At 43.5% G+C, this 27527-nt stretch overlaps 2 protein-coding genes across 6 annotated transcripts; one reads left to right on the top strand and one right to left on the bottom strand.

Annotated features, from left to right (window-relative positions):
- Positions 1-1455: 1455 nt before the first annotated feature.
- Positions 1456-27443, top strand: tacc1 (transforming, acidic coiled-coil containing protein 1). 4 transcript variants are annotated; one of them, XM_037489941.2, is made up of 14 exons: positions 1456-1616; positions 16383-16492; positions 18610-20008; positions 20470-20511; positions 20919-20982; positions 21625-21811; positions 22518-22582; positions 22999-23136; positions 23254-23330; positions 23429-23472; positions 23984-24147; positions 24245-24351; positions 24498-24618; positions 25474-27443. In XM_037489941.2, exons 3-14 carry the CDS (start codon positions 18681-18683, stop codon positions 25537-25539), a joined length of 2403 nt encoding a protein of 800 aa, XP_037345838.2. In that variant the 5' UTR covers positions 1456-1616; positions 16383-16492; positions 18610-18680; the 3' UTR covers positions 25540-27443. The 4 variants fall into 4 exon arrangements, with proteins under 4 accessions (XP_037345838.2, XP_037345837.2, XP_037345835.2 ...); XM_037489940.2 differs by lacking the exon at positions 1456-1616 and adding an exon at positions 4995-5119; XM_037489938.2 differs by lacking the exon at positions 1456-1616 and adding an exon at positions 14761-14984.
- Positions 5498-10810, bottom strand: aggf1 (angiogenic factor with G patch and FHA domains 1). 2 transcript variants are annotated; one of them, XM_037489943.2, is made up of 15 exons: positions 10660-10810; positions 10372-10565; positions 10077-10176; positions 9806-9981; positions 9439-9570; positions 9120-9320; positions 8834-8903; positions 7684-7792; positions 7512-7563; positions 7323-7424; positions 7072-7237; positions 6835-6914; positions 6626-6753; positions 6439-6538; positions 5498-6341 (listed from the first exon to the last, which is right to left on the bottom strand). In XM_037489943.2, exons 1-15 carry the CDS (start codon positions 10691-10693, stop codon positions 6087-6089), a joined length of 1899 nt encoding a protein of 632 aa, XP_037345840.2. In that variant the 5' UTR covers positions 10694-10810; the 3' UTR covers positions 5498-6086. The 2 variants fall into 2 exon arrangements, with proteins under 2 accessions (XP_037345840.2, XP_037345839.2); XM_037489942.2 differs by lacking the exon at positions 8834-8903 and adding an exon at positions 7970-8399 and having other exon boundaries at positions 5503-6341; positions 10660-10805.
- Positions 27444-27527: the final 84 nt, after the last annotated feature.

Genomic DNA, 27527 nt, shown 5'->3' on the forward strand with positions numbered 1-27527 from the left:
TTGTTAAAAAAAGAATTGTTTATGGACAGTAAAAATGATTCTGTTATCTTTTCAAATTTTACACTGTGGACCGCATGCTTATCTATATGGCCAAATTAGTATATTTCCCTCACTTACTGTCATTCAATGAATCTTAAACCTTTAAAAATGTTGCTATCAATTTGGCCAAGATACAAGGTAAGTAAAAAGAAGCTAAAATAAAAATACATTGCCCAACGAGCACATAATAATTGTCAAAAACACGTAACATTTAAATATTTACCAAGCCCTTTATATTACTTCACCATGAAATGGTGAAATGAAGCTGTGTCTGTGAGTTTCCAGTAGCCTGTTGCCAGGTTACCGTGCAAATGAAAGGGGTTAAGAAAGGGTGCATAAATGATCATGTCCACTTTGTTAATCCATAGTGAAAAGGAAGAGAAAATGATCAAATGCCAGATGGGAACCTCAGGTCTAAGCAGGCCTGGTGGCTCCCTGTAGATGCTGCCTGCTGTTAGAATGTCTGATGAAGAGGCTGTGATGATTCCCCCCCCCCCCCCTAGAGGTCAGAGGTGTCATATGATCCTTGAACATGAGGATGGTTATTCATACACATTGATTCATACAAATAGTGTCACCCTTATGTCTTTCAATATTATTAAAATATTTTTTTATAAAATAATATCTAGGCTCCTCGGGACAATTCTCAACTAAGATTAAAATACTTGTCTTGGCCTTAAATTACATTGTATATGATAGAGCGAACATGTTTCTTTGTTTCATTTTGTCAGGACACTGTGCAATGCACATAATAATGAGTTGCAGTAGTAGTGTACAGATGTTTCTGCTGCAGTTGCCTTCTCTGGACTCGCCTCTAGAGGGAGACACTCGCTCATTTGCAACCGTCCACAACTGCTTTTATGCATGTTGGGATGTTATTTGTGGTCATGACCATCAACACGATTAACAAAACTGTAAAACAGTTATTCTGTACACAGGCACATTGCAATAATATGTATTTGAAGGAATCTCAGTTGAACAGCGATGCCTCTAAACCACCGTACACATAACAAAATCAAACTTTTAGTCATTTGTATATGCATAAACATACACGCGTAAATGGGAAAATGTTTCTAAACTGTAGTTTGGTACGGTAGTGGAGTAAAAAATACATTTGTCTCTGAATTTAGTAGAAAAAGTAAAATACTGCTAATGTCTCACCTAAATTACATTACATTACTGTACACTACATGTCACTTAGCTGGCGCTTTTCTCCAAAGCGACTTACAATAAGCGCATTTGAACCGTATAGATACAAACTCAGAAGAACAAGAAAGGGCAAATTCACACAGTAAATTGTAACCCAGCCTTATATAGACCTGCAACTGCTGTGTCTTTAAAATCCCAGACTACTCTTGGCTCTTTGCCCAGAAAGTTCATTTCCAATCCAGCCACATGGACTGGTGAGCTCCGCCACGCAGAGAGAGCAAGCCTTTTTCCGTCAGAGAGCGGCAACTGGGGGCAGCAGTCAGAGCGCCGACTCCCCCCCGAGGACGCCTGCCACTGACCATCGAGGACGTCTCCATCCGGTGAGCTGTGAAGGACACGAGCCTCCCAGCAGACCCGTCACAGCCGAGGTATGATTGACTGCCTGAGACTCCGTGTGTGACAGCCACTGTGCCTGTCAGGTGCCTTTTATTCATGCCATCGAGTACAACACATGTTTGCTGAAGTTAACTTTGGGGGGGGGGGGGGGGGTTTACGGGGTGATCTGCTCACTTTTGGACAGAATGCCAGACGACTCTTTCAAATGTGTTGAGTCCGGTTTAAAGGTCCTGCTGCCATGTGGGATCTATTGTCTTCTGCATGAACACAAAGCCTCTTTTCATGAACGTATGATTCCCCTCACTAGTCGACCCAGCAGTTTGTGGCGGGGGGGGGGGGGGGGGGTGTGCGGGACCCCTCTTCATTAGACCTACTGTAGCAGGCGGCTTACGGCCAGATGTTTGTCCTTCTGAACCTCTGCATGAACAATACGTTTCTGACTGGAAGTTTTCACAGACGGCAGCAGTGACCACGCAGTGTAAACAGGATGGTTGTTACACACACAAACACACGCTGGTTGAATGAACAGTCTGGGGCCCCGACCCCAACGCCAGTTCTGTTGTTTGGCACAAGCAAAGCGAGGCGTCGATTCAATAATGTGAGCAGTTTGTTCTAGCTGACACGGAGGCTGCACCATGTGAGCGTTTGTGCCGCTGAGGCTTCTGGAGGATTTTCTGGGAAGATGAGGTCACCGGGAGGCACACCCAGAGGCTCGGGCTCCGAGCAGGAAAGGCCAAGGGGAAGACGTTCGGCAGCGGCTGTGACTGAGTCACATGTCAGGAGGAAGCCATGGCTTTGTTGGAATTTCCATTCCGTTTGGAGAACAAGAATTTAGGTCCGGATCTTGTGTTTATACCGAGACACATTGTGACATTTCCCCCTCAAATCCACAAACGGAAGCCCTGTGGCAGCGTCGACGGGATTACATCATGTGCTTTAATTTTACACCAGGAAAAAAGGAGCACTTTGAAGAATTGTGCTTCATTGAGTATAAAACATATGCAGACTGGAATGTGGTCGGAATGAGGATCATTTCCTCAAAAAGATCAAGTTGGATGACCTGTGAACTTAAACCCCCACTTCCTGACATCTCCGCTCCTCGCATCCAACAAGTGCATTTTTGGTGCTGAGATCTTTTTGGACTTAATTTCAGACAACGTTTTGAAACGTTGCAATCGTGTGTGTTTTTTTTGCCTGCGTGCTGTGTTGTGATATAAAGAGAGGCTCAGTGGACCCGCTGTGGACGAACACGGCTCGGAGGGCCGGAAGTGCGGGGGGGGGGGGGGGGGGGGAGTTGAGTCAACACGGGACTGTTTCTCAGACTTGTGTGGCTTCTGGTCTCATGCGTCTCAACGGCCTCACAGGCGCAAAAACGCAGAGTTGCAGACGCAGGCAGAAAGATGTGGTCTGGCTAAAATGAAATGAAAGTGTACTGGGTCAAGCGGAGAGGGGTCATTTTCTGCTGCTGGATCAAAGAGAGGGAAGGGAAACAAGCAGTGATAGAAGAAGTATTTACATATTTGACTAAAGTGGCCTTAAATTAGCAATGCTGTAATGTAAAAGCCTTGCATTAACTTTAATGATGCACATTGTAAAAGTGTAGCTGGTTTTAATAACATTATATACAGGTGGGTACCCTTCCCCATATACATATATATTTAGTGAAGTAAAACGCCCACTATTTGTCTCCGAAATATAGAAAAGTACAAATAAAATGTATTGTACAACTAAGTAATGTTCAAATGCTTCCAATTAAGGGCATATTGTTAAAGTTGTCACAAGTACACACTATACTAAAGAATTACCAGAGGAATATGTCATTTTTTCGTTAACATAAACAAAAGCGTGCTTGTGTCATCCTTCATCAGGAGCACCGTTTATTCGGATTTTATTTTCATACATTACCGTATTTATGCCCCAGATGGCCGCGCTGCACTCGGCCCTCTGGTGAACCATCACATTCCGGATGGCAGTGGATCACAAAAGAGGATCCCATCTGCCCATCGAGCTATTGTCTTCATTTTGTGGACGTGACTCCCTTATTGTGTACGTGTACACCGTATATTACAGAAGAATTGTCTCGACAAACATATTGGGACCGGCCTTTCAAAGTAACCACGAGCTCAGCCGAGCCCTCGCTGGAAATGAATGTCATCGTGCCCGGTGTGGGGAAGGATGAGTGATGACAAATGATGAGGGAGTTGCCCTCTTACTATTTCTGTGTGCGCACTCGAACACAAAGCAGCACGAGTCCACAGTCCTAAGATGTGTAGATGTAGTGTTCAAAGTCTACCATTTGATGTCAGGCTTTCTTCCAGAACAGATCAGGATTATTGCATTTCCAGTGTTGTGACAGATATCCATCAATTATTAGAGCCCCAAACCTTCTTGGTTTGTGACCCCTCAAAACAGAACAAAGTCTACTGCTGCTCTGCTCTCAGAGACATATGTGGGAGGCAATATTTGCGTCTTTTAAGAATCAAAGATGTAACAATCCAATAACAGCAGAGATGAGAGATTGCACAACTCTTTGCAGTCTGATGAACTTAGTTAATTTTATGCCATTGCAATTATTTAAATATATGAAGGTACTTTCTGTGGTTGGACTCAATAATTATATACATTTATTTTGTCTGTAGTTTGAGTTTCTAGTTTGACAGCATACTGAATGTAACAACTTTACCATAATTATCATTTTATTTAAGGACAGTACGTGATATTCCATTAGATATGAATTTAACCTTGCATCGGGGAAAATAAGCATACAATGTCAAGAAAATACATCACCTTCTCCCACAACTTCTTATGAAGATTGGAAGTAAGGACGTAAACATTCGATCTGAATACCTGAAACACTCACAGCCGTTAGTGTCAGACCGACGTTCCTCTCGTCTGATCGTTTAAAAACTGCTTTTAGTGCAAAGGTTCCACAACCCGTGGAGACAGGACATTGGATGCTGAGCAGTCCGTCAGCTTTACCCATTTTACTGCAATAAAATAAGAAATGTGCTTGTCTGTAATTAGAACACAAATCTGGTGATTTTGTTCTAAATTGCAAAGAATCCCTTCCCAGTTTTGCGTAATAACTTGTGAAGAACTGCACCTCAGTGTTCCACTCCACTGTCAGAATCTGGTCGAGCCAGATCTCCCAAAAGCCCCGAGCCACAACCTCGCCAAACAATCTAATCACACTTCATCTCATCACTCGCCACGCTTCCCTCTTAAGACATTCCGCTCAACCCGAGCGGATCCTTACCCGTTTGATTACTCCTCAGTAGCTGCCGTGGAGGGTTTCACTCCAGTCAGAGCAGTTGAGGGAGGAGATTTGAAGGAGGGAGGGACCGGAGGAGTCACCTGTCCAAAGAGCAGAAACCTGACGGCGTTGCACCACCGCTGCAAGCTGACCCAGTCTCAGAGAATATACGCTTCGATCTCATGTCCATCTGGTGGCTGGAGAGATCAACATGGGTGGTAATATCAGTCAGAAGAAGGGCAGCGGGAGAGCCAGCGCGAGGAGTCACACCCACAGCGTCACGTGAGTCAAATCCCTCACCTGTGTTCTGCCGATTTTACGCAGAAAGCGGGTCTGCATTCTTGTGTGGTGTGCAGCTGAACCAGCGCCGGACCGACGGGCACACGCTTGTGAGCATATATGGAGTTATAGTCATGCGGCAGCAGTGACAAGAAACAACACGCCACCATTTTTTCCCCCTTTGGTGGGAGACCGGCCTCGGTGAAAAGAGCACAGTTGCATACACATGCAAATATTCACACACACACACACACACACACACACACACACACACACACACCCTCACAGTTAACCCACAGATAAGACTGCGTACGGACGGACTCTTTGCTCACCGGCCCTACACGCCTACGTACGTGGGTGAGTGTGTGTCCATTTGCTCCGAGGCAAACACTCTTATGACAATAACAATAATAAGAGGCAAAATTGTTGGTGCTGTTCAAACCTTTTATGTGCACCACTGGTTTTGTTTAGTGGAGACACTGACACCGAGCAGTTGGGAGTGGTTTTACACGATCGGTTACAGTGCTGTCCACACGGATCCAGTTGTTTAATCATAGCATGATCTCACCCTGAGAAATATAGCTCAATGTCAATATTTGCTGGAGGCAATTCGTGTCCTCTGTGATTGGTGAGGCACGGCTTCAGACACACTGGACCGTGAAACCGGCACCGCTGGTCTGCCGGGTTTTCTTTTTGAGACTGTAAACAGGTCACACAGTTCACTTATGGAGACGAATGAAAAGGCATTCCACAGCCACTTAGTTACAGTTACAAATGATGTTAATGCACAGCGGTGGACAAGTGGTTGACGGCGCTTTGCAAATGGACAGAAGAGTCCCGTTGACGTCCCGGCTTTGCGATAGTTGTGAGGAGAGGAAAAAGAATTCACGTTCTGGCTGCCAGGGTCCTCAGCGACGCTTTCCCAGGAAAATAGAGACACACATAAAAACGTCGGTTTATTCTGTCCTTCCTAGCTTTGGTCGTTTGGATCAACACTTGCTTCCGTGTTTGGAGTCTCTGCCTCTTCTCCTTTGACCCAGGCTTTGGGCGACTTGTTCTTCTGTTGGTTGGGCGACAGCAAGTCCGGCTGGCATGAATCCGCAAATCTCTCTCGCGCTTTCTCCCAGTTCTTTTGGGACTTTGATTTGGTCACGGAGACGCTGTCTAAAGACATGGTGGCGCCGGCCCCCAAACCGGACTGGGACTTTCTGATTTTCAATTGAATCTGTGGTAAAAGGAAATAAGAAAAATTAAATAATTGTATTGCAACACGTTTTAGTTGATACAGAACCTGCAAAGAGGACGTCCACAGGTCGTCTTACCGGGTCTCTCATCCCAGTTCCCTCTTTACCGAGTCCCTCCCCTTTCTTCCAGCCCATCTTTTCCAGCATTTTCCGTCCTTTGTTGACTTCGCTGATCTCCCTTTGAGAAGACACGACAGATTACTCGGTTACCAATTCATCCATCATTGTCCTTCTTAAAAAATGAGTCCAGAGCTAATACACTTACTGATGGACAGAAGCGGGTGCGTCGTCCCGTTGGAAAACGCCCTCGCTGCCGACCGTCTGTCGCCGGGACTCGGCTCGATCCTGGTATCTGGGGTTCCGAAGAGCTTTGGCCTCCTCATACTCATTGCTCTGTTGGTGCAAAGACAGGGGGCATTATGAGAGAAGGAGGAGGAGTTTAACTGGCTCCTGCTACGTCTTAAATGCACTCACCTGCAGGCCATATTTAGCCTTCATCTGCTTCAGCTCTTTTTGCCTCAGTGCTTCTTTATCCTCTTTGGTGAGACCCGGGCCTTTGGGAAAATACAGCGTAAAAATCAAATGAATATCTTCTGACATGATGAGGTTAAAAGCACAACTAATGAGTGCAATCTCGCATGGAGCTTTTGCCTGAGGTTTATCAAGTGCTTGCTTCCATGACTCTATACTCTCCTCTGGAAGTTGGCTCACCTGTAGTCTCCTCTCTCCTGTGCTTGCTGAGGTGAGCCATCACCTGACCGGGCTCACAGCCGTCGCAGGTATCTGTCCCCGAGTGGATGTGGAAAGACAGCACAGTGTCTCCCATCTTCACCTCGTCGCCGTGCATCAGTGCGTGTGGCTCACATTTGGTTTTGGGCTGAAGAAGAAACATGGATTGATAACGTCAATGCTTAGTTTGACCGTTCTATTTAGAGGCGACAGCCAAGAGACAAAATGTTGACCTGCAAGATCCTGTTGCCATTAATGACGGTTCCATTCTGGCTTCCCTGGTCCACCAGCATGTAGCCCTGCTGCTCCTGGTCAAAGTACACCTCTGCATGGAGCTGGAACCAAACACCGTTCAGTTAGGGACACCGAGTGCACAAGTCAATTATAAAGCTGGACAAAAAAAAAAAATTGTAGAAAGGCACCTTGCTAACTCCCATCTCTGGAATTCTGATTGCGTGGTCCATATCCTTCTCTCTGCAAAATAAGGACAGCAGGTTGTGTTGTTTGCGACTCTTTCCTGCTGCTACCCCAGGACTGACGGACCCTTCTAAAACAATGTACAGTTTTCGGGCCACAAGGAAAAGGTTCACTGACCTGCCCATGGTGGCTGGAGAGTCGGCCGTGATGATGAACAGAGTGCCCACCTGCAGCACTGGAGATCGGACCACCGTCACTCTTACGCAGGGCGGCCAAATGTCTTTGACTGCAACACAAAGACACCCGTGGCATTGTCAGAGCAACATGGCAGCCTCAAGTGTTTGGAACTAACAACAGCGGATGATCTCAAGAACACAAACAAAAAAGTAAAGATTAAACAAATGTATCCAAGACCCATGTGTGCCTTGAACAAGCTCTAAATTTGGCTTGTTTCTCCTCTCACCTTCATGACCCCGAGTCTCCATTTCTGACTCTGGGCTTTCCTTGGAGCTGGAGCTAGAAGACGAGGGGGTGGACTCCCACTCCTCCTTCTCGGACTCAGTGATCTCACCCTCTTCTGGTTCACTGTTCCCCTCAGAGTCATCGCTCCGCGTTGGACTCTTTTTCTTCTTCGGCTTTTTCGACTTGGATTTCCTCCTTTTCCTCCTCGATCTATCCTTATCATCTTTGTGCGAATCGGTTTTCTGCTTCTTCCTCTTTGATGAGGATTTTTCACTTTCCTCTCTGCGTTTGGAATATTTCTTTTTACGTGGAGCCACATCTGGACTGCGAGACCTTCGTTTCAATTTGGGGGTCCTTTTTGTGGTTTGCCTTTCAACCCATTCAGTTTCTTTATCCTCTTCTTCCAACTTTACCGCATCAATGAGGAGATCCTGCCATCGGGACAGTGGACAGTGAGATTACCATCTCCAGTGGAGTTCACTGACAGGGCAAACTGGCTTTGTAGATCCCATTCTCCTTGTCAAATCGGGTTCGGATTTGTATATGGTTTTAGTCTTCAAAGACAAACCACTGTAGTCCACCGAATAAGACCAGGGGACTTTTTAGTTATAGGGTCCGTTTCACTAGTTTACTTTCCTGGTTGGGCCGTTACATAAAATTGTGTTCAAATCGCCTCACTCGCTTTAAGGTTGTTTATAGAAGCAACACGACGGTGAATCATCACAGTCAATGTTTTTCTAAAGGTATCGTTGTAACTAACAAAAAAAGCCACATTCATTGGAACTGTATGAGTGGCATATAAGTTATGACACTATTTTGAACAATTTTCTCAATTGCTTTGCAAGTTGGAATTAAAATGGCGTACCTCTTTTGGAAGCAGTATTCCAGTAAGAAGAAATCTTCATTTTTGCCAATGAGTTAGCCACCTCTTGCACCTAAGCCAAAGGGTAATCATTTAGTAATCTAACCTCAACCTCAACTTAAAACAAAAAATAAAAAGAGCATTTGAAGACTGAGATCGATAGATTCGTGACTATTTGAGTGATAAAAGGGTTTTTAAAGGGAACTACAAAGTCAAAAGCCAGCTGTCAACCACAAAGCATAGAAGGTATTTATGTTGTGCACGGATGAAAAATCCAGGTGTGACTTACCTTATCATTCTGGCGTGGTATTTTCTTGGACCCTTTCTTCAACTTTTTGCTCTTCTTTTCAGCAGCGCTCTTGTCATGGCAAGGCTCTGCAGCAGTTTGTACAGCCGGCACCTCAATCTTGGAATGAAATTGGTATCGACCACTCTCTGCATCAAAGCAGTAGTATATGCCTGTGTTGGCATCATAGTACAACTGACTGGCCTGTGGAAGAAAAAGAAACATGCATAGATTCAACAGACTGTCAGAGAGAAAAAATAATAATTTGCTGAATTAATTACATTATAGACAACTCAATTTGAAAAAGTGTTTTTTTACGAACCGAGTCGTAGTAGAAGCCTGTGCTATGGTCATAGTACAGACCGGTTGTCTCATCAAAGACAAACCCAGTTTGTGTCATGGCCTCTTCGGCAGTGGCCCTCAACATATCAGCTATGGATCCTGCATTACCCTCCTGAAAGAGACAATGCGATTTATCAAAGCATAATGTAAACTATGATGTGTAAAGTTCACCTAGCAATTTACATCAACTTCACAATACAGGATTTGGGATTATAGTTAATACAATAATCCCATTAATTGCTTAAATTGAATGATCAATTTCAGGAGGAATTTTAAATTCACGAAGAAAGAAAAAGTGGCTTCTACCTCAAGCAACTTTTTAAAAACAAACTTTTAATAAAGCAAACCTCTGTTGTGACTGCAACACTGTCATCATGGTTAGCATCAACAGGTGCCGCTTCAATCGGGGTTGAGGCCTCAGTGCCATTCACTGTATCCACGGCTGCTACGGTGTTCGGGCCATCCTTAGTGTCTGAAGCCTCTGGGTTCTGAGAGTGGCCTCCATAGTAGTAGTTGTAATAATCTGAGGAATATGGAAAACGTGTAACAGCTTACTCACTGTCTGAAAAATAGAAATAATTATCTCATTTATTTAATGTAAAAACAAAAGTAACGCACCGGATTCTGTCCATTCATATTCTTCCGTCTGAGTTTCACTGTCGACTCTGTGTTTATCTTTCTTCTTCCGCTGGTGAATCTCTGCGCTGAGCTGGTCAACCTGAGAAAAAACATTTTAAACCCATTCAATGCAGAAACTCTTACACTACGTTACATTGATGATGGGAGGGAGGGGGGGGGCATGAATGGGTTACAACGATTTACAAACCCAAATGGATTTATTCTCGAGCTTCCAGTGGCGCTGAATAGCAGATGTGGACCAGCTTAAAAGGAAGAGCACCTGTGCTGCACTCACCTGTTTCCGCAGGTCCTCGTTGTAGCTCTCCGTGCTTCTCTGCAGTCGTTCCGACTGGTTCAGCAGCTTCTGCAACTTGATCAGCTCGGCTCTGCAATCGTGGAGATCCTGCTTCAACGACTCCACTTTTAGACGCAGCTCGGTCTCTTCAGACTCAGTGTCTTTTTCTCCATCGTCGTTCTCCATTAGTTCAACTAGAGGTTAATAACACACTTTGTAACCAATGACGTAGAAAAGAAAGCCGCAGCCGAACATTAACAGTAGATCCATTTGAAAATGCTAGCTCACCTAGCATATCTGTTACAGCAGGTTGCTCGTTCATTTCTTAGACCGTGTGCTACATGCATATTGTTCAACGCCGAACTACTGCTAGTCAAGCACAGACACGTGTTGGTGTTAACCAAGTTACGGTCGTTTATTAAGCGATGATCTTAACCGTGCTAAAGTAGCGCTATAGCTAGCATTAGCACTGTCTTCATACGCTTACCGTTTGCGTCGTTTCGGTCTCTTTTTCAGTGAGTTTCCTGTCAGCACGACAGATGAGCCGATCTGAAAGTTGAAAATAGACATTTTGTAACTATCCTGCTTTTCCGACACACTCGAGCACATGTTTTGATGATAATGAAACAGTTACAGTTATAACCGTGGTAATGTTTACTGTCCACCCTGTTTACAACCGCCATTTACTAGAAGCTAACTAGCTAATTGTTCAGCCGGAAGTGACTTCTTCTTTTGGTTTGGCGGACTGCTTCTCTATTTTCAAAATAAACTCCACTGCTACACATCGACATACTGCTGGAATAGCTCAACGTCTGTAAAAACCATCAGGCATCTACGATGTACACTTTATTTCTTTACCGTTTAAGCTTTCTTTAAATTACCATGTAAAAGGGTACCTTTTCTTTGCCATCCCTTATTTACGGTCTTTGGGCCACATGTCCCTCTAACAAGGAAATCAGTCCCAAAGAGGCACAAAACTGAATAGATTACAATTTGAATTAAGTTTGTTTAAAGTGGACGTAAATTATGCTCAAAAGTGTTAAAATATGCTTGAAAAAATAATAATTATAACTTATGGAATGTAAAAATTCTTAATGACAGTTCATCAGCGTGCAACTATAGTCACAACAATTTACTTTATACAGTGTATTGGTGTATCATTTAATGCATGTTGAATAAACATTAGGTCTGTACTGTCTAAAATTGTGTCACGTAAAATATGCTAGATGCAATTTTTAAGTTTGAGTATCTAAGTGAAGTGCAGTGTCCGGGTAGAACTGTGCACTCTCACCACTAGATGTCGAGGCGGTTCTCCTTTTTGACAGCTGAGAGTGAAACTGGTAAATCATCAGTCATGTATGAGGAGCCTGCCTTCTTATCTGAGAAGGCGGTTATTCATCTCCGGCAGGATGTGGTCGTAACTTTAAGTCTAAGCCAAATGTTTTTCAGTTTCTATTGCTGGTGAATGATCACCTCACACCGTTCAGTTTGTCACACTTTTGTTATCAAAAGAAACTACGGTATGCTACCTTAAGCTAATTGTTGCACACATCCTCTCTGTCACAGTCTTTGCTTTATTAGTCCTTCCTCTTCACTTCCTTCCTCTATGTTTTTGTCTTGGTCCCCCTCCCCCACCTCCATTGTCCTCTACAAATAAAATGTCCACTATTTATGGCGGGAGTGCATTCAAAGTATGATACTGTAAACACAGTGCTAATATTGTCTCTGCATTTGTGAGCCTTGAAGTTACAGCAATACTCATAAAAATGGTGTCATTGATTAAATCTTCATTTTCACATGGATATCGGACATAAATGTTTCATTAGTCACATTTGTAGAAAATGCAGGCAGATTTTGTGTTGCTGTGACGAATGAGAACAAAAATTTGCTCGGAAGGCCTGAGATGTTTTTCTTCTTGTTGTTTTCTCAAAATTGCTTTTGGGATCCTCCCACTGTGTTTGAAATCTGAGCTCTTTTGAGTTCTATTTGGATTTTGGTGGAGTGTCAGACTCCTTGGCAGGACCTCTGATGGCTGTGGTAGAATGGGGGAGGCCTCTTATCCGGACGCACAGCTGCCTTTGGCTACCTACTAATGTTTATTGGTCCCATTTTTAGACTAGAAAAGGTGCTTAAAGCTGTCATTGATTACTATTAGTTTGTCTTTAAATAAGTGAAAAAGATTGATAGGCTCAGTTCAAGTTTTTAGTGTGTTTGTTAAATTGACTTAGCAATGAAAAGTTCTAAATGTACGTTAGGGATGGTAACAGAAACCCTCTCTTATGTAACCCTCCCATCCCTGGCTACGTTGACTTACTGGCTCCTCACTATGGGGCAGGGTTAGAACAATTTGGGTTTAAATGAAAACAGAGTCTAATGCCCTGCCTCTATGTTAAATAAAATCCACAAATGCAGAAAACACAACATGGCAACACCTTCCCTTTTTCTGGTTTGTTATAGATTTACCTATTTATCACATACATTTTAATCAAAGATTATTGACAAGGACAACATGGTGGAACAGTAATCTTTTGTTCTAATAAGCCTAAAGGGCTCCACTGTGGATCAATGGCTTCCGAAATAGGACAGTTTCGTGTTTTTTTTTTATTTTTTATAGTGACCCTAGAATAAAAGGAACATATTGACCTTTGTGCTCCTGCTCTTTGCACTACTTCATATCCTACTTGCAAATGGTGAATGCAAGCAGGGCTCATCCTCACCACAGCCTCACCAGACCCAGACATAAATACATGGGCAGAGGACAAACTCCTCCCTCTCTGGTCCAATGTGGAAACTCTGAGCCTGACTGAGGCACGTGTCTCTTCTCCTCCATTGGAATTTGGGAGGAGTTTAGCTCCTGCGTGGCCTAACCAAACCCCTGAAGGAGGAGCACACTCTTGGAAAACAATAGGACACATAGGGTGCATTTGCAGGCGCTATGACAAGGCATGCCAGATTAGAAAATATCCAAATATGCCATAGGAGCTCTGATATGTGCTTCATTTTGAAGCTGCTCAAATCTAACAATGATGATGATAGAAAGATTGTTTCTAATGTACTTTTGAAAACAGAATAACCAAGTGCTATAAATTACATAATCAAGATAGAATGATTGGCAATGATTGCCAATGAAGAGCAGGGCTCAGGCAACTCATAGGGGAGCAAAAAGTGTTTTTAACATAATCAGTATAATCTCAATTCATAACATAATGCTGCTTAACTTGAAAATCAAGATTTGATGACATAAATCCAGGCATGACCTTCTTGAAATGCTCCTCAGTTAGAGTAAATATTAATGGAAAACACATGTGATGGGAGAGGTCATCGTCTAAAACAGCCCGAGAGTGTGCGCGTTGGGATGTAGGGTGAGCCCATGTCCTCGATGTGGACTCGACCCGATCCATTCAAAGCATGGTACGTGAGTACCAATGTTTTGAAGTGGATGCGGGCAGCCACTGGTAGCCAGTGAAGACATCTTGGTCTACACACCAGGTCCTCTGTCGATGTGACAAATGACTTAAGTACCATCACATATTTTGGAGAACACTGTAATACTGGTGAGTTATTTCATGCACACATCCTGAGTGATGTCACGCTTTCTTTTCCTTTAACGACAGCTACCTGTGTCAGATTCAACAAGTGCCTTTTTATCATCAATTAATGAGCGCATTGAAGGCCATGTTTCCCTGTATCTTCGCTCAACTGTTACCACGGACAAATTGAATCCAGCCAGGTGGATCTCCTGGAGCTACCCACCAACAACTGGCTCCGCGGGTCGTGCGTGGCTGCAGAAACAGTAAACTGTGAACACTTCAGCGGCCCGGAGGAGCGAAGCGGGCTCTAAAAACCTGCCCAACATTCCTTTGCGTCTCTCTGGGCTGCAGAGCCCCAACAGCGCGGCTCCTCCTCCACCTTCTGTGTTTGTTTGTTTTGTGGACCGTACCATTCTCCAACCACAGATGGGGGGGGGGAGGTGGGGGACTCGCTGCGTTGAGTAACGACTTGCTGCGTCGCCCCTGAGGGCCGCGGGCTTCCGGCCTCCCCTCGCTGCGTGTTTCATCCGTGGGCCGGCCCGAGGTGAGGGGGAGCAGTCGAGAGGGAGGTGCTCAGTGGAGCGAGAGAGGGAGAACAGCGGTTTGAAAGCCAGCTGATCGGGGCTGTGCCATTCCGCCACAGAGGAGACGGCAGAGGAGAGGAGAGGAGCGGAGGAAGCAGCCGAGGAAGCAGCCGGAGTCTTTAAGGCATTTTACAAATAGAAGAAAGGCACTGAAATGCCTCCTTCCCTGCACGGGGAACCGGGAGCTCGTGTGCGGAGAGAGTCTCTGCGGAAAGATGTGAGAGCTGTCGGCAGGAAGGAAATCTGAGGAGGAAACGCAGAACAGGTTCGGTCCGTCTGTGCAAAGCATTCCAGCGAGTCTCTGAGCCCAAAACGAGGGGACCCGTTCCGTCCCCGCGGACCGAGGAGACATGTCTTGGCTGTCACCTGTGTCGTGGGCCAAATGGACGTGGACGGCGGTGAGAGGGGGAGAGGAGGATGAAGAGGGGCAGGAGGCCAGCGAGCAGAGGGAACAACGTGGAGACGAAGAGGAAGAGGAGGAGAGATCTCAAGGCTGCAGGCAAGTGTCGTGCTGGAGTCCTGAAACTAAACTGACAGTGTGATTCACACTCTCTGATCAGGAGTGTGTGTGTGGGGGGGGGCAGGGCAATCTCACACGTGAGTATGCACCTGTCGGGTTGAGGATTGTCTATTTCTAGGATGCAAATGAAGGGGTGGAAAAAGAGGCTTTGGCTTCATGTGCATCCACATGTGTTGTTTACGTGCACGTTTCCTCACTGCGTTGTGTTGTCGTTCAGTGCGGACTCACACGTTTGGTGTGGCTGTGGTTCACGGTGTTTCGAGCAGAATGTTTTTCTCCACCTCACTGACACTACATCCTCATTTCTGTGGCTTCACATGGAACGACACTGCAGCCGGTTTAGTTTAGTTTAATGAGGTAATTGTTGCTCACAAACATGACACATGCTCAATGCATCATGGCCGTTTTGTCTCTGCTGCTTTTGTCTGCTTTCATGTGATCCCCGCCGTTGTTCCCTGTTTATTTTACGGTGTGTGTGTGTGTGTGTGTGCACACTTTACCCCTTTTGCTGATCTAATCCTGTAAATGTCCCTGCTGCGACACTAATAAAGGATTATTTGATCTAATCTTAAAGTTTATGTTGTCATCCACACTTTATTATTTACCGGAAAAAGTATCACTACTCTACATTTAAGGCCAAAATCCATGTTTAATTTCCATGCAGTTACATAACTTAAGTCAAATCAATATCTGACTGCACTGCTATGTGGCTTACAAAAGTAATCGATCATTTGATTGTTGCAGCTCTACAGTTTTGCCATGTGCACATGTAACAAGATAAAAAACAGTTTGTATGATGTAGTCTCCTGCAATGTGACAGGAAGGAGTGGGCTGACCCATTTCCTCTTACTGTCTTTCTTTTACTTAATCCTTTTCTTTCTCTACAGTGCTGTCATTGATCAAATGCACAAATGCAACATCAGAGGAAAAAGTATTTGGTGTAATATTTGGATTTTGGACAGTGAAGACCTGTAACAGGCACATCAGTCATTTTTGTCCATGTCACTACAATATTAAAAGGTGTACATCAGGATTATAATATTGCATTATAATCCTGATGTACATGCAGCCAAAATATCAGAGGCTTTTTCTTCACTATTTTTTTATGTTCAAAATAGACCAACATCAGAAGGGACCATCGCTCTTTAGCTGAACTGCAGTGATGAGGGTTCAGGCGTTGGCAGCAGGAATTTAACAGAAATAGCTTTTGTCCTCCATACTTGCCATAATGCCGTTGTTTTAAAATGACTGAATAAGCCCTTTGCCTTTGAGTATGTGGTCCCAGTACATCAGTTACTGAGACATTTTTCTCCTCTGGCTTCCTTGTGTTTTGAAAGCTTGGAAAGTTCACGCTCTCTCGGCCTCTTGCTTCCACAGCTCTGACTCGGAAGGTCAATTTGACACCCCTGAAGCAGCAACTCCTGTCCACGGCCCTGCGGCCTCCCCAGGAGAGCTGGAGAACAACAACACTGATGCAGACAAAACAGGTCAGGCCACTGCTAATAAACGCAAATAACAGACAGAGAGAAGAAGAGATAGAGTTGGTGTAAACACACACACACACTGCAGACTCAACACATCTGTGAAGCTGAAGGTTCTCATTAACATTACAGATAACAAACCGATGGGAAGAAATGTCATTTCAGGTGGAGTGTCCCTCCTTCAAGTTGCTATGGAAACTAGAGTCTTTTGCTGGTGCTTTTGATGTTCAGCCATCACGTGTCTACACATTTATTTGGCTCTATTATAAGAAATGGAAAATATAAATGTTTCTCAAATGGGCCTCTAATCTTTACATTTTAAAATAGTGATTTTAAAAAGTATTTTGGGGTAATTACGAACTCAACTACTGTGTCTAAACTGTCTCATGGTTCATCAGGTTTCTAACATCAAAGCAATTTGATACACAAGCAATATTTCTGGGATGTATCTGCCTTTTTTTTACTTTATTACTAAGAGCATACTTGAAATATCGTAATCAAGTTTCGGTTGGATGATATAAAGGTGTTTAATTGCATTGTATTTTTTTACTAGTGCTAATGCCCAAGTAGTGAAACCTGTTCTGCATGCTTGGTATGCACACTGAGTTTTGGGTGTTATGATTAGCTGGTGCATTGTCATCTGTATCTCTGAGAGGAGGAACCTGTTGCAGAGTGTGGGAATGACCTTTGCTCTGGTATTCAACAGGTTCAACAAAAGCTTTGGTTTGCCTCCCATTGTATTGGTGACTAATGGAGGTCACAATAAGGGGAGTGGCTGAACAAGGCTTGTTATCAGGATGAAGCAATCTTGTAGTTCACTTCTTAAGCATGTTTTTGAAAACCATGCAATTCTTTGGTTTGGCTGCAGTAGATACTTTCTTTTTAAAGCAGCTCCACCAATGTTTTCAAAAAGCACACTTTGTGCAGCTCAACCAGCATGGAGCAAGGAAGGAGTTCCCTTTTTGTTTACACAAAACATCCCTTCCTCCAGCTGTGAATGAGGAAGTTTGAATCCAGGCAGGCAGGAGTTGAAGCTTCTCAGAATCTAAACATGCTGATTGCAGTGTTTGTTTGTGCCCATCCAACATCTCCATCACCAAACCAGCATCAGTCTATATGCTGTGACAGTTAATGGATATTTAACAGATAATGTAAGCCTTTTCCCAGAGCCAGAAAGGCACTTGATGTTAAATTACATTACATTACATTAACAGATTAATACTTGAAGCTTGAAGTCTCCTGAATGGATGTACATTATACATTTGTGGTGAAATAAATGATCATATGATGTTCAACTTGAGTTAATAAGTTCGATTCGATTATTAACTATACGGTTTGCTATAACTATATAAATACTATATTGTGTTTTAGTTTGAATAACATTGCAAACCTATTTTGAGCTCAGAGATAATAATGTACGTAGGTGTGGGTTTTGATTGGAAACATGCACAGCTACATGCTCCCACTTTTTACACCTATTAGAATTATTGAAGTAGTAAAATATTATTGCAAACAGGCCCTGCGCATGAGTGAGATTTATTCTTGCTGTGACATATTCTGCCTTTAAATAATAGGAGCGAGAAAACTAAAGGCATTCCTACTTTGCTTGTAGATTTCAATGAGGAAATGTTTGTATTGGTATGTTGGACTGCAGGATACTTTGAAAACGACACTGTCAACATGGAAATGTTTGTGGAAGTAGGTAGAAATACAGCAGGCTGTGCTGTCTCCTAGCAACATAATATTACATCAATATGGAGGGCATGACGGGCATACTAAAATATGTTGATGTATTAAAAGGTTCCCTAGAGGCAAAACTAGTCGCCCCCCCCTTTTGTCTTAAACACAACGCAAAATAAATCATAGCTCTTTTTTTCACCCCCTTTTTCCAAAGCAGTCAATCGTTGTAGTGTGTTACACGTTGTAAGACATTGCCATGGCAACAGCACTCATATGAGCACTTGGCATGCTAGGAACCAATCAGATGCCACCGACATCTGAGAATGGATTTGATGGGAGGAACCCTGATGGAGAAGAAGTGTGCATGCAGTTTCACATTTTGTATTATGAATTGTTATCATTTTTAATTCTAATTCTTTTTGTTTTCTTCAATTCTTCTTTAGATGTGGACCATGAGGAGCAGTTAATAGTGACTGCTCCTGTTTGGGATCAAGATATTTGTCATAACCACAACATGGGTCAAGATGAGCCTGTGGTCCCCGTGGGGGCCCCACTGGAAGTTAACATCCAGACCCTCGAAGCAGAACAAACAGAAGTCCCAGACTCTGAGGCTGTCGTTCCTCCATCCTCAGGGAAGGAACTTCCCGAATTGGCTGAATGCACAGAGCTGTCAACAGAGCCATGCAGAGCCCGAGTCCTAGTGGCAGATCCTGTCCCGGAAGTAGCTCTAGCTCCTTCTCCAGCTTCTGCTTTAGCTCCAGCTTCTACTCCTGCTCCAGCTCCTACTCCATCTCTAGCTCTAGCCCCTGAAACAGACTCAGTCTACAGCAGTGAACCTGCAGTCAGTACAGCTCCAGATCCCCCTGATCAGAAACCTCTTACTGAACCAGAACCACATTGCAATGGCCTGGACCAGATGCAGTCTGCTCAGAAGACAAAAAACAGAAATTCTAGGCCTCCACCCCTGAAGGTAAAGGCCTCTTTGACCGAGCTTCCCCAATCAAATGAGGAACAAGAACTTCCTGTTCCCATGGCTACTTATAAATTCGACCCTGACCAGCTGGATGAGAGCTTTGACCCCTTCAAGTGCGGCGGATCCAAAATCCAGAACTCTCCCCCACCGTTCGGTTCAAGCTCCCTCTGCAGACCTGAGCCAATCGGTGGCTCCACGCCTGTGTGCGAGGCCGGCTCAGCAGCTCCAGCGGAAGCAGCGGTGATGGCGGCGTCGTCATCGTCGGAGGCCAAGTCTGTGATGCTGGAGTTCGGTCTGGACGATGGGGCGGTCAGCAAGCCACCTCCGAGGAAATTAGGTGGTAAAAAGTCAATCGGCAAACTTGGTGCCAAAAGGCAGAAGGCCAAAGTATCCGAGGCTCCCTGCAAACCCGCACCAGAACCCACAATCTCGGAACCAGTTTCTCCACCAGCGTCAGAACCAGTTCCTCAAACGTTACCACAAGCAGTTTTGGATCCCCTTCCAGAAACTCCTCTGCCACTTTCCGACTCCACGGCGCCACTGAACCTCGACGACGTTCCCATTCCTAAGTCTGGAGCGTACAACTTTGATCCAAGTCAGTGGGACGATCCAAACTTCAATCCGTTCGGAGGCTACAGTGGGAGCTCCCCGTTGCCCCCGAAGAGCTCCTACAATATTGACCCAGACAATTTGGATGACTCCGCGGACCCCTTTAAACCCTCCAAATCCATAAGCACCGAGGACCCTTCCAGTAGCGCCCCTCAGCCAGAGAACAAGGGGAAGGAGGGAGGCAGGCAGAGAGCAGGGCCCCCGGCGGGAGAGAAAAAAGTGAGGCAGATTCCCAAGAAAAACAAAGAGAAGACCATCACGTGAGTCTACAGCTAAATTAAAACTTTCTTGCTCGCCACAGGAGTTTTGAGGTTGTGATATAAACAGCCACATTAAAAATTTGACTCAATGTGTCTGCGTGTGATTTTAGGTTAAGATTCCCTCTTCTTTGGTTGGATGTGTTAGCTTTGAACACGAGCCAACCACTCAGACTGGTCGTTGATGTAAATCACATACAGATTATTTACAGGCTGTTAGAACTGCTTGTGGTTGCTGCAGTTTGGGCTCATTTCAGCTTTTCCAGGTCTCTCAGCACTCTGTGTTTATGCTGAAATTTTAAATCAACATGATGAGGTGAACGCTTTCAGTCTCTCAAGCACTCTCCAGTGTTTCTTCCTCCTGATCTGTTTTACATTCCTTTTAATCAATATCCCCTTCATTTCAATCAATATTCTCTTCATTTTTCATCCTATCTACTGCTTCTTTCTTCTACTTCTACTAGCCCCAGGACATCTGAACAAGTCAAGTTTCTCTGTTTTCTGTTGTAAGTACTCTCACTATCAACGCTCTTTCTACCGTGCATGCTTGCTTCCCATTTTACCCTCAACATGGCATCCTCTTTGGCACAACTGAGAGTAGAGCATGTGAGGGAAAAAAAATCATTGTTTCCACCTCAACTCACAAGGTCGTATACATCATCAAGTTAATTTGTCCTTTCTTATGATCCCTCAACAAGTTGGGCACCACCAGAATGGTTATAGTAGCTGTGTATGTGGCTGTACTTCACCTGTTTTGGGGCTAAGAAATTGGCTCTAAAGGCACAGACGCACTTGCAGCTCTGTGGTTGTCAGAACAGGAGAAAGGAGGAATTAAACATCAAACAAGGTTTTCACTGCTTTTAGATCACTATGTCCTGACTATTGCATTGTTGCTTTTGTGCTTGTTCCTTAGGAATCCCTGTAAAGTTCAGAAATACGAGGACAGCCAGTCCTTGGTGCTTGACTCCTGCAATCAGGTGATGTGTGTGTGTTGTCAGCTGAAGTGATTCACCCTACTGCACTGAAGTGGAAAATGTCCAGTATCCAACAGCTGTCCGAACCTCTTGGCCTCACCTCGTTACACACAGACACACACATACACTCCAGCTCTTCACCGCTGGATTTGCATGGTGACGGATGTGTGACTTATAATTCTAGAGTTTAATATGCGTCTACTGCTACTGTTTGCCCTCAACATGCCTACAAGATATCCTTAACAATATTATGTGATTCCAGATTCTCTAAGACAAACTATAGAAACACAGTTTCTCATGTCCCAGTCCACCAATATTACTTTTTACTAATGCAAATTCATCAGGATAGTGCATCTCGAATATATTTATGAATTGGAGTCGCATTTATTCATTGAGATTGTAATAAGTTATAGTACATTTCTTTAGCCATAAACAAGTATATCTACATTTTTTGAGATTTTTTATTTCACTATGATACACACTTTCCCATGTAGGGAAACATTTAGTTAACGCTGCATAAAACATTCCTGTAAAGAGTTCACTATGTTTCTATTGACTTGTGTTTGATATTTAACATCTATTCAAGGTGAATGCTATCATGAATCTCATTATAATGTGGGTCCTATCATCCTTCCTTCTATACAGGAGGAGGATGAGGTGGTGGTTCACACCCCGGAGATTAATCAGCGGGTTCATCACGCCACGGATGAGGAGAAGCTTGCCTCCACTGGCATTAAGGGCCAGACAACTGACCAGGAGGAGGGAGGAGAACCAGAGTGCAAAACAGCACCTGTGAGGAAATATCCAATCGATGATATTTCTTTCATGGATGGTATGTTTACATCTTCAAACCCTCAACAGTGTCAAATTTAAATTCCCTTTTGATGTATCAGCAATAGTTATTTTAGCGGACTTGCATTGTGGAAGGTCAGTGTATGCATGTGGCACGGGGCTACAGTTGAGATAAAATGCAAATCACATCCTTAGTTAAATTTGTGGTCCCATTTAACACTATACACAAAAAATAGGAAGAAATTTATCCTATTTTTTTCCATATCTTTTCCAGTAAAAAACACACAAAAATTGCATGCTTATGTAAGCTTTTAACAAAGGATTTCAACCAACAATATCACAAAGTCCATCAATCAATCTGAGTTCCAATGAGATGAAATGGAAACTGAACAAGGAGAGCGATTCAGCAACGTAATCGTCTCAGTTACTCTGTTGGAGAGCTAGAAACTGCAATGACCCAAGAACGTGTCAAACGTAGTGAAGAAATACCATGGTTCCTACGCCTGTCCAGGATAGAAGAAAGTTACACATGTTACACGGGGGAACAAACGTTCCAGATCTTTTCAGGACGGCAACCAGAAAATAGAATATAAACAAGTAGTGGATACGTTCCTAATGCAGACATTCAGCTTTTTTTGACATTGGCACTGAAAGACTACTGTGTGGATTAATTTGTGGTAATCTAATGGGTCATTAGTCAAGTGAACCGTTGTCATTGAGTGGCGTGTGTTTTTCTCTCGTTGAAGGTCTTGGTAGTAAGATTACGGATCACAAGGAGGAGAAGGACGCCTGCAGTCTGAAAGAGGATATGGTAAGTCGACTATAGGAACCACAGGGAGGGATCAGGATGAATATTTAAACATTACCGGCTTGTTTAGCACCACGGTTTGGATCTCATTTAGTAAGAAGTTTGGCTAATAACTGCTCAGGATTATTCAGTAGGATGAACTTTGTTCCACTTTTTTATTTTTTTGCTGACTTTTTTCTCATAGCTAATATGCTACAATAATTGAAGTTTACTCAAAACACATTTCCAATATGATCACACTTTCTTATGTGTAAATTCAACACATATGTGAACAGTTTTCCCAGAGTGCATCATGCGAAGACCTCATGTCTGAAATGGAAAGTCAAAGCAGCAGATGATGTGATTTGTGACACGCTATAAGGGATGTTCTCGTCAGATCCTAGACTAAGCCCACGCTATGTTTTCTGCACGTTGCACAGAGTGAGTTATCTATGATCCAAACCATAAAGATGGCCACCAGTCAGGTCCAAGCCACAGCAGCTCTGTCTGCAGGACAGGACAACATGCCTCTGAGTGAGATGGACAAAGCCGGAGTGCTCAGCCTGATCAGAGAAGAGGTACGCCACTGACCGAGGGAACGGTTCTTATTTGATTATGTGGATCCCAGGATTGATCATTGTATTGATTTATTTTTATATTAAAATTCACCTCGTCATCTCCTGTCTTCCAATCAGATCATCACCAAAGAGGTTGAGGTCAGTGAGTGGAAGAGGAAGTATGAGGAGAGCAGATCGGAGGTTTTGGAGATGAGGTATGGAGCTTTTTTTTCTTTAAAACTGCCGTGAACAATACTGTGGAAACATAAAGCTAACAAATGTTGCACTTTCTATATGTTTTTTATCATGACAGGAAAATAGTTGCAGAGTATGAAAAAACAGTTGCACAGATGATTGGTAAGTTGCTGCCACCTGGTGGTGGAAAAGTCAAGACAGGTTTGACTATTGAAGACACAAATTGTTAACACATTTATGTTAATAAATGTTTTTATTATTGTAAGATGGCGCTAATGTCCAAATGTGGCATGCCTCTGTAAATCTGGACCTTCATAATAAGAAAGGTGTTGACTGACGTAATAACCGTTCCTTCTTTTAAACCTTCCCTCGCTGGAGGAGATGTGAATGAGATCAGCTGACCGGAGGTAAACCTGGGCCCGAGCTGTTGCCTAGTAATGCCGTTCCGTTGAGAGGCGTCTCGACTCTAGAGTCAAACATAACGTGAAGCCCGCAGACCCAAAACAATGGAATGAATCCCAGTGCTCCACACATTGTCTTTTGATCAATACAGCTTAGTAATGTGCACTGAAATTCTAGTAATTCATCTAATGATGGACCCACATAGACTTCAGTCTGTCAATCAGTATGTATACATCTACGTGTTGTATTTTGACTCGTCTGCTGTTTACAGAGGACCAGCAGCAGCAGAAGTCCTTGTCCTGCAGTAAGTCAGTCCGGCAGTTGACCGCAGAGAGGGACCAGGCCGTCGCCGACCTCAACTCCGTGGAGCGCTCCTTTGCTGACCTCTTCAGGAGGTACGAGAACATGAAGGGAGTCCTGGAGGGCTTCAAGAAGGTCAGTGGCGCTTCAGCATGAATCCCTTGAGATGTTCTCCTGCCCGCCGCCACAAATGAGCCAAGTCCCTCGACGTTCTCCACGCGTTTCTCCACAGAATGAGGAGGTGCTGAAGAAGTGCGCGCAGGACTACCTGATGCGGATCAAGCAGGAGGAGCAGCGATACCAAACCCTCAAGGTGCATGCTGAGGAAAAATTGGACAAGTAAGCTTCCATGTCTGCTGTTTTTGATTCCTGGATGTAATCGTTAGGCAGGTTTTTGATAGATGAAAGCTTTTTGGCTTTTAAAAATGAGACGCAATCTTTCTCTTTTCCGATCACTCTTGTGTCCTTCACTCCCGCCCTAACAGGGCTAACGAGGACATAGCCCAGGTACGTGCCAAGGCCGACTCGGAGAGTGTCGCTCTTAACGCCAGCCTGAGGAAGGAGCAGATGAAGGTGGACTCACTAGATCGAGCTGTCCTTCAAAAGGTAGGATGACTGCAAACATGATCAAGATGGATTCACTGCGTTAAACTATTTAGGGGCAAGGCAGGGTATGCCGAAAAAACACTTTTAAAGGGAAGAAGTTTGTGATTGGGGCTCTGAATTCTCTTTTCAAGGCAGAAGTCTGGTGAAGTCTGGTTAGTGGAAGTTCTGAATATCTTTCAACCAGCCTTTTTTCTTTTGGTTGTGTAAAGTGTTTTTGAAAGTGCTTTACACACATAAACCTACTAAATGAGTCTCCAGTGATTCTTCATCATCATCATCATCATCATAGCACAGATTTTAGAAATGCTCTTCTGCTGACACACTGGCACAAAATCTAACACTAAATGGTAAATAGACTGTACTTGTATAGTGCCTTTCTGGTCTTCTGACCACTCAAATCGCTGTAACCCTACACGACATGACTATTCATACACTGATGGCAGGACCTACCATACACAGTGGCACCTGTCCATCAGTAACATTCACACACTGTAGTCGCAGCTACAGGAGCAATGCTGGATTTAGTGTCTTGCCCAAGGCCAACCCTCTGATTGGAGGACAACCATGCTCCCCACGCACCCACAGTCGCCTAACACTAGGGGGCAGTGTTTAATTTACTCCAGCCAGACTGGGGAAATTAAGAAGATTTAAAGACACACCCATTATTGATCCTTGAAGACAAATAACATATTAGTTGAATGATTAAAGTCGGCACATGCAGTCTTCTGCGATCTATACAAGACAAATCTCTGTATAAATTCCAGCAATGTCTATTGTACCTGTGCAGAATTCTATTTCTGTCCTGGTTTTTTGGCCTATCCCTAATTTTCAAATCTTTTTCTCTCTGTCTCACAGAATCAAGAGATCGAGGAGCTCACTAAAATATGCGATGAACTGATTGCCAAGCTTGGAACGGAATAAGAGGCCTTTACTTACACCCTTTGTCTCTCTTGATGTGAATTCTGTACGTGATCACACTTAAGCACACTTCAACCCTTTTCTCTCTACCTGCTCACAATAATTATTGAAAAGAACAACCTTTGAAATACAGATGCTGTTGTAACACTTATTTACAAAATCAGGGCAATTATTTTTCTAACTGTGAAAACAGGGACACAGCAGTTAAAGAGGCACAAACTTATCAAAGGAATGTTTTGATTATTTAGAAAATGTTGGGATCTTTGGCGAAGCATATACAGTCATTTAGTTGTACTGTTGTGTGTGCATTTGCATGACAAATAATTTCCATCACTATTTTTACAGCGCTTTGGGAACAAAACTGTAGTAAATAACGAAGGAGATGAGGGAGAGAGGCTGTGGTCACCAGCACGGACATCTTTTTTGCCTATATTTGCTAACAATACAAAAGAAATGGACTGATACAAAATAATCCCTCTCAAGCCTCACTTATGGACCACGAGAGGTGGATTACAATATCTAAAGCTCCAGAGACCCTGACCCCTGGCTGTCTTCCCTCTTTTGGTATGATTTTGCTCATATGTGCGTCTGCAAAGAGCTTTTGGGTCCCATGTTGGAGAGGTAACCCCACAGCCAATAACCCGGGGGTGGGCACCGCTCTCCTTCCCAGGTCAAACAGACCGGTCCGACACAGACGGGTCCATTTGGGATGCCGCGTGCTTTGGGCTGCATTCGTTTAAAATGGGGCACCTTCCCACAGAAGGTTTGTGAGGAGGTGCAGATGTGCTTATTTGTGCTTCAGAAGATGAATGCAGTGAAGCAATGACCACGTCTCGACTGTCGAGCTGGTGAGAAAGAGCGGATATTGAATTTGACTTCATATTCTACTTTTAACTGTGTGGGTGTTACAGTCTTTATCAAGGACATGTCTCTATTGAGTGACTTTACTGCTCCTTGTGGATTAGTTTCCAGGCCTATAGATATGTCTTGCTGCCATTTATTTTGTGATACAGTTTACTTTTCTTCTTCCATCACTAAATTAACTATAAGGTAAGTAATATTACTTATATACTTCATATAGTATTAGTATTTCTTAAGTTGCCTTTGAGTTGTTTTGCCTTTGTTTCACATTGTAACATACACAAGTGTGTGGCGTAGTCCTTAGTTATTAGTTTATTTTGACATAAATCTCTGGGATTGATAAATATGAAGAGCACTTAAGAGAATCTTAAATTCTCTTCCATAAAATTGTAATAATTCTGTGTTACAATGCCGGAACGTTAACATTCTGTTGTTGCCATGTACATAATTTTGGATTGTATTCATATTTTGTGTGAGCTGGTGTGACGTTGCTGGTGTGCCTTCATTAAGTCTATTTTGTAACATTGTGGCCAACGTTTGCTATATACAGTATAAATGTTTTATGATCAAAAACATCCTGAACAACAGCGAGTTTGATGGTAAGAGGGAAAGTCTGTGATCAACCCGAGAGTTCATCAGTAATATATAATGATTATAATAATAATAATAAAATCAATACCCTCAATTCCAACGTAAGCATTTTGTGGTCCCATTGAATTCGAGGGAGCACACAAGTTAGTTTTCCATTGGATTTGTTTGATAAATTATGGACAAATTCCCCTGGATGCCTTGTTTCGTCAGCACAATCAATTGTCCTTGTAAAATTACATGAGTGACTCGGTGTCCTATTATAGTGGTCTTACATTAGTCTCAAGGTGCTTTTCCATGAAAATACATTGTTAAAAGTCCAATATGTGTACATTTTATACTTTATGAAAAGAATGTTGGTTTTAATATTTGTAAAAATGAATAATTAAGTATACCCAGATTGTATGTTAACAGCTATATTTTGTGCATTCCTCAATAAATGGATAACATGTAATATATTTCCTCCTTTTACCTAAATCATTTAAGGTGAAATCAAAAACACAATGTCTGTGTTGTTGCCAAAACCCTGCGCACTGCACAAA

This window comes from Pungitius pungitius, chromosome 8 (genome assembly GCF_949316345.1).
Source record: "Pungitius pungitius chromosome 8, fPunPun2.1, whole genome shotgun sequence".
NCBI lineage: Eukaryota > Metazoa > Chordata > Actinopteri > Perciformes > Gasterosteidae > Pungitius > Pungitius pungitius.

Bases quoted from the DNA above. Each gene is read 5' to 3' on its own strand.
- aggf1 (XM_037489942.2), bottom strand. From the start codon at position 10,693: ATGAACGAGCAACCTGCTGTAACAGATATGCTAG. The intron at 7,425-7,511 runs GTGCCTTTCTAC...GTTTGGTTCCAG, and splicing joins CAGAGATGGGAGTTAGCAAG to CTCCATGCAGAGGTGTACTT. The intron at 6,915-7,071 runs GTGAGCCAACTT...ATTTTCCCAAAG, and splicing joins CAGGAGAGAGGAGACTACAG to GCCCGGGTCTCACCAAAGAG.
- tacc1 (XM_037489938.2), top strand. From the start codon at position 14,836: ATGTCTTGGCTGTCACCTGTGTCGTGGGCCAAATGGACGTGGACGGCG. The intron at 23,331-23,428 runs GTATGGAGCTTT...TTATCATGACAG, and splicing joins TCGGAGGTTTTGGAGATGAG to GAAAATAGTTGCAGAGTATG. The intron at 24,619-25,473 runs GTAGGATGACTG...TCTGTCTCACAG, and splicing joins ATCGAGCTGTCCTTCAAAAG to AATCAAGAGATCGAGGAGCT.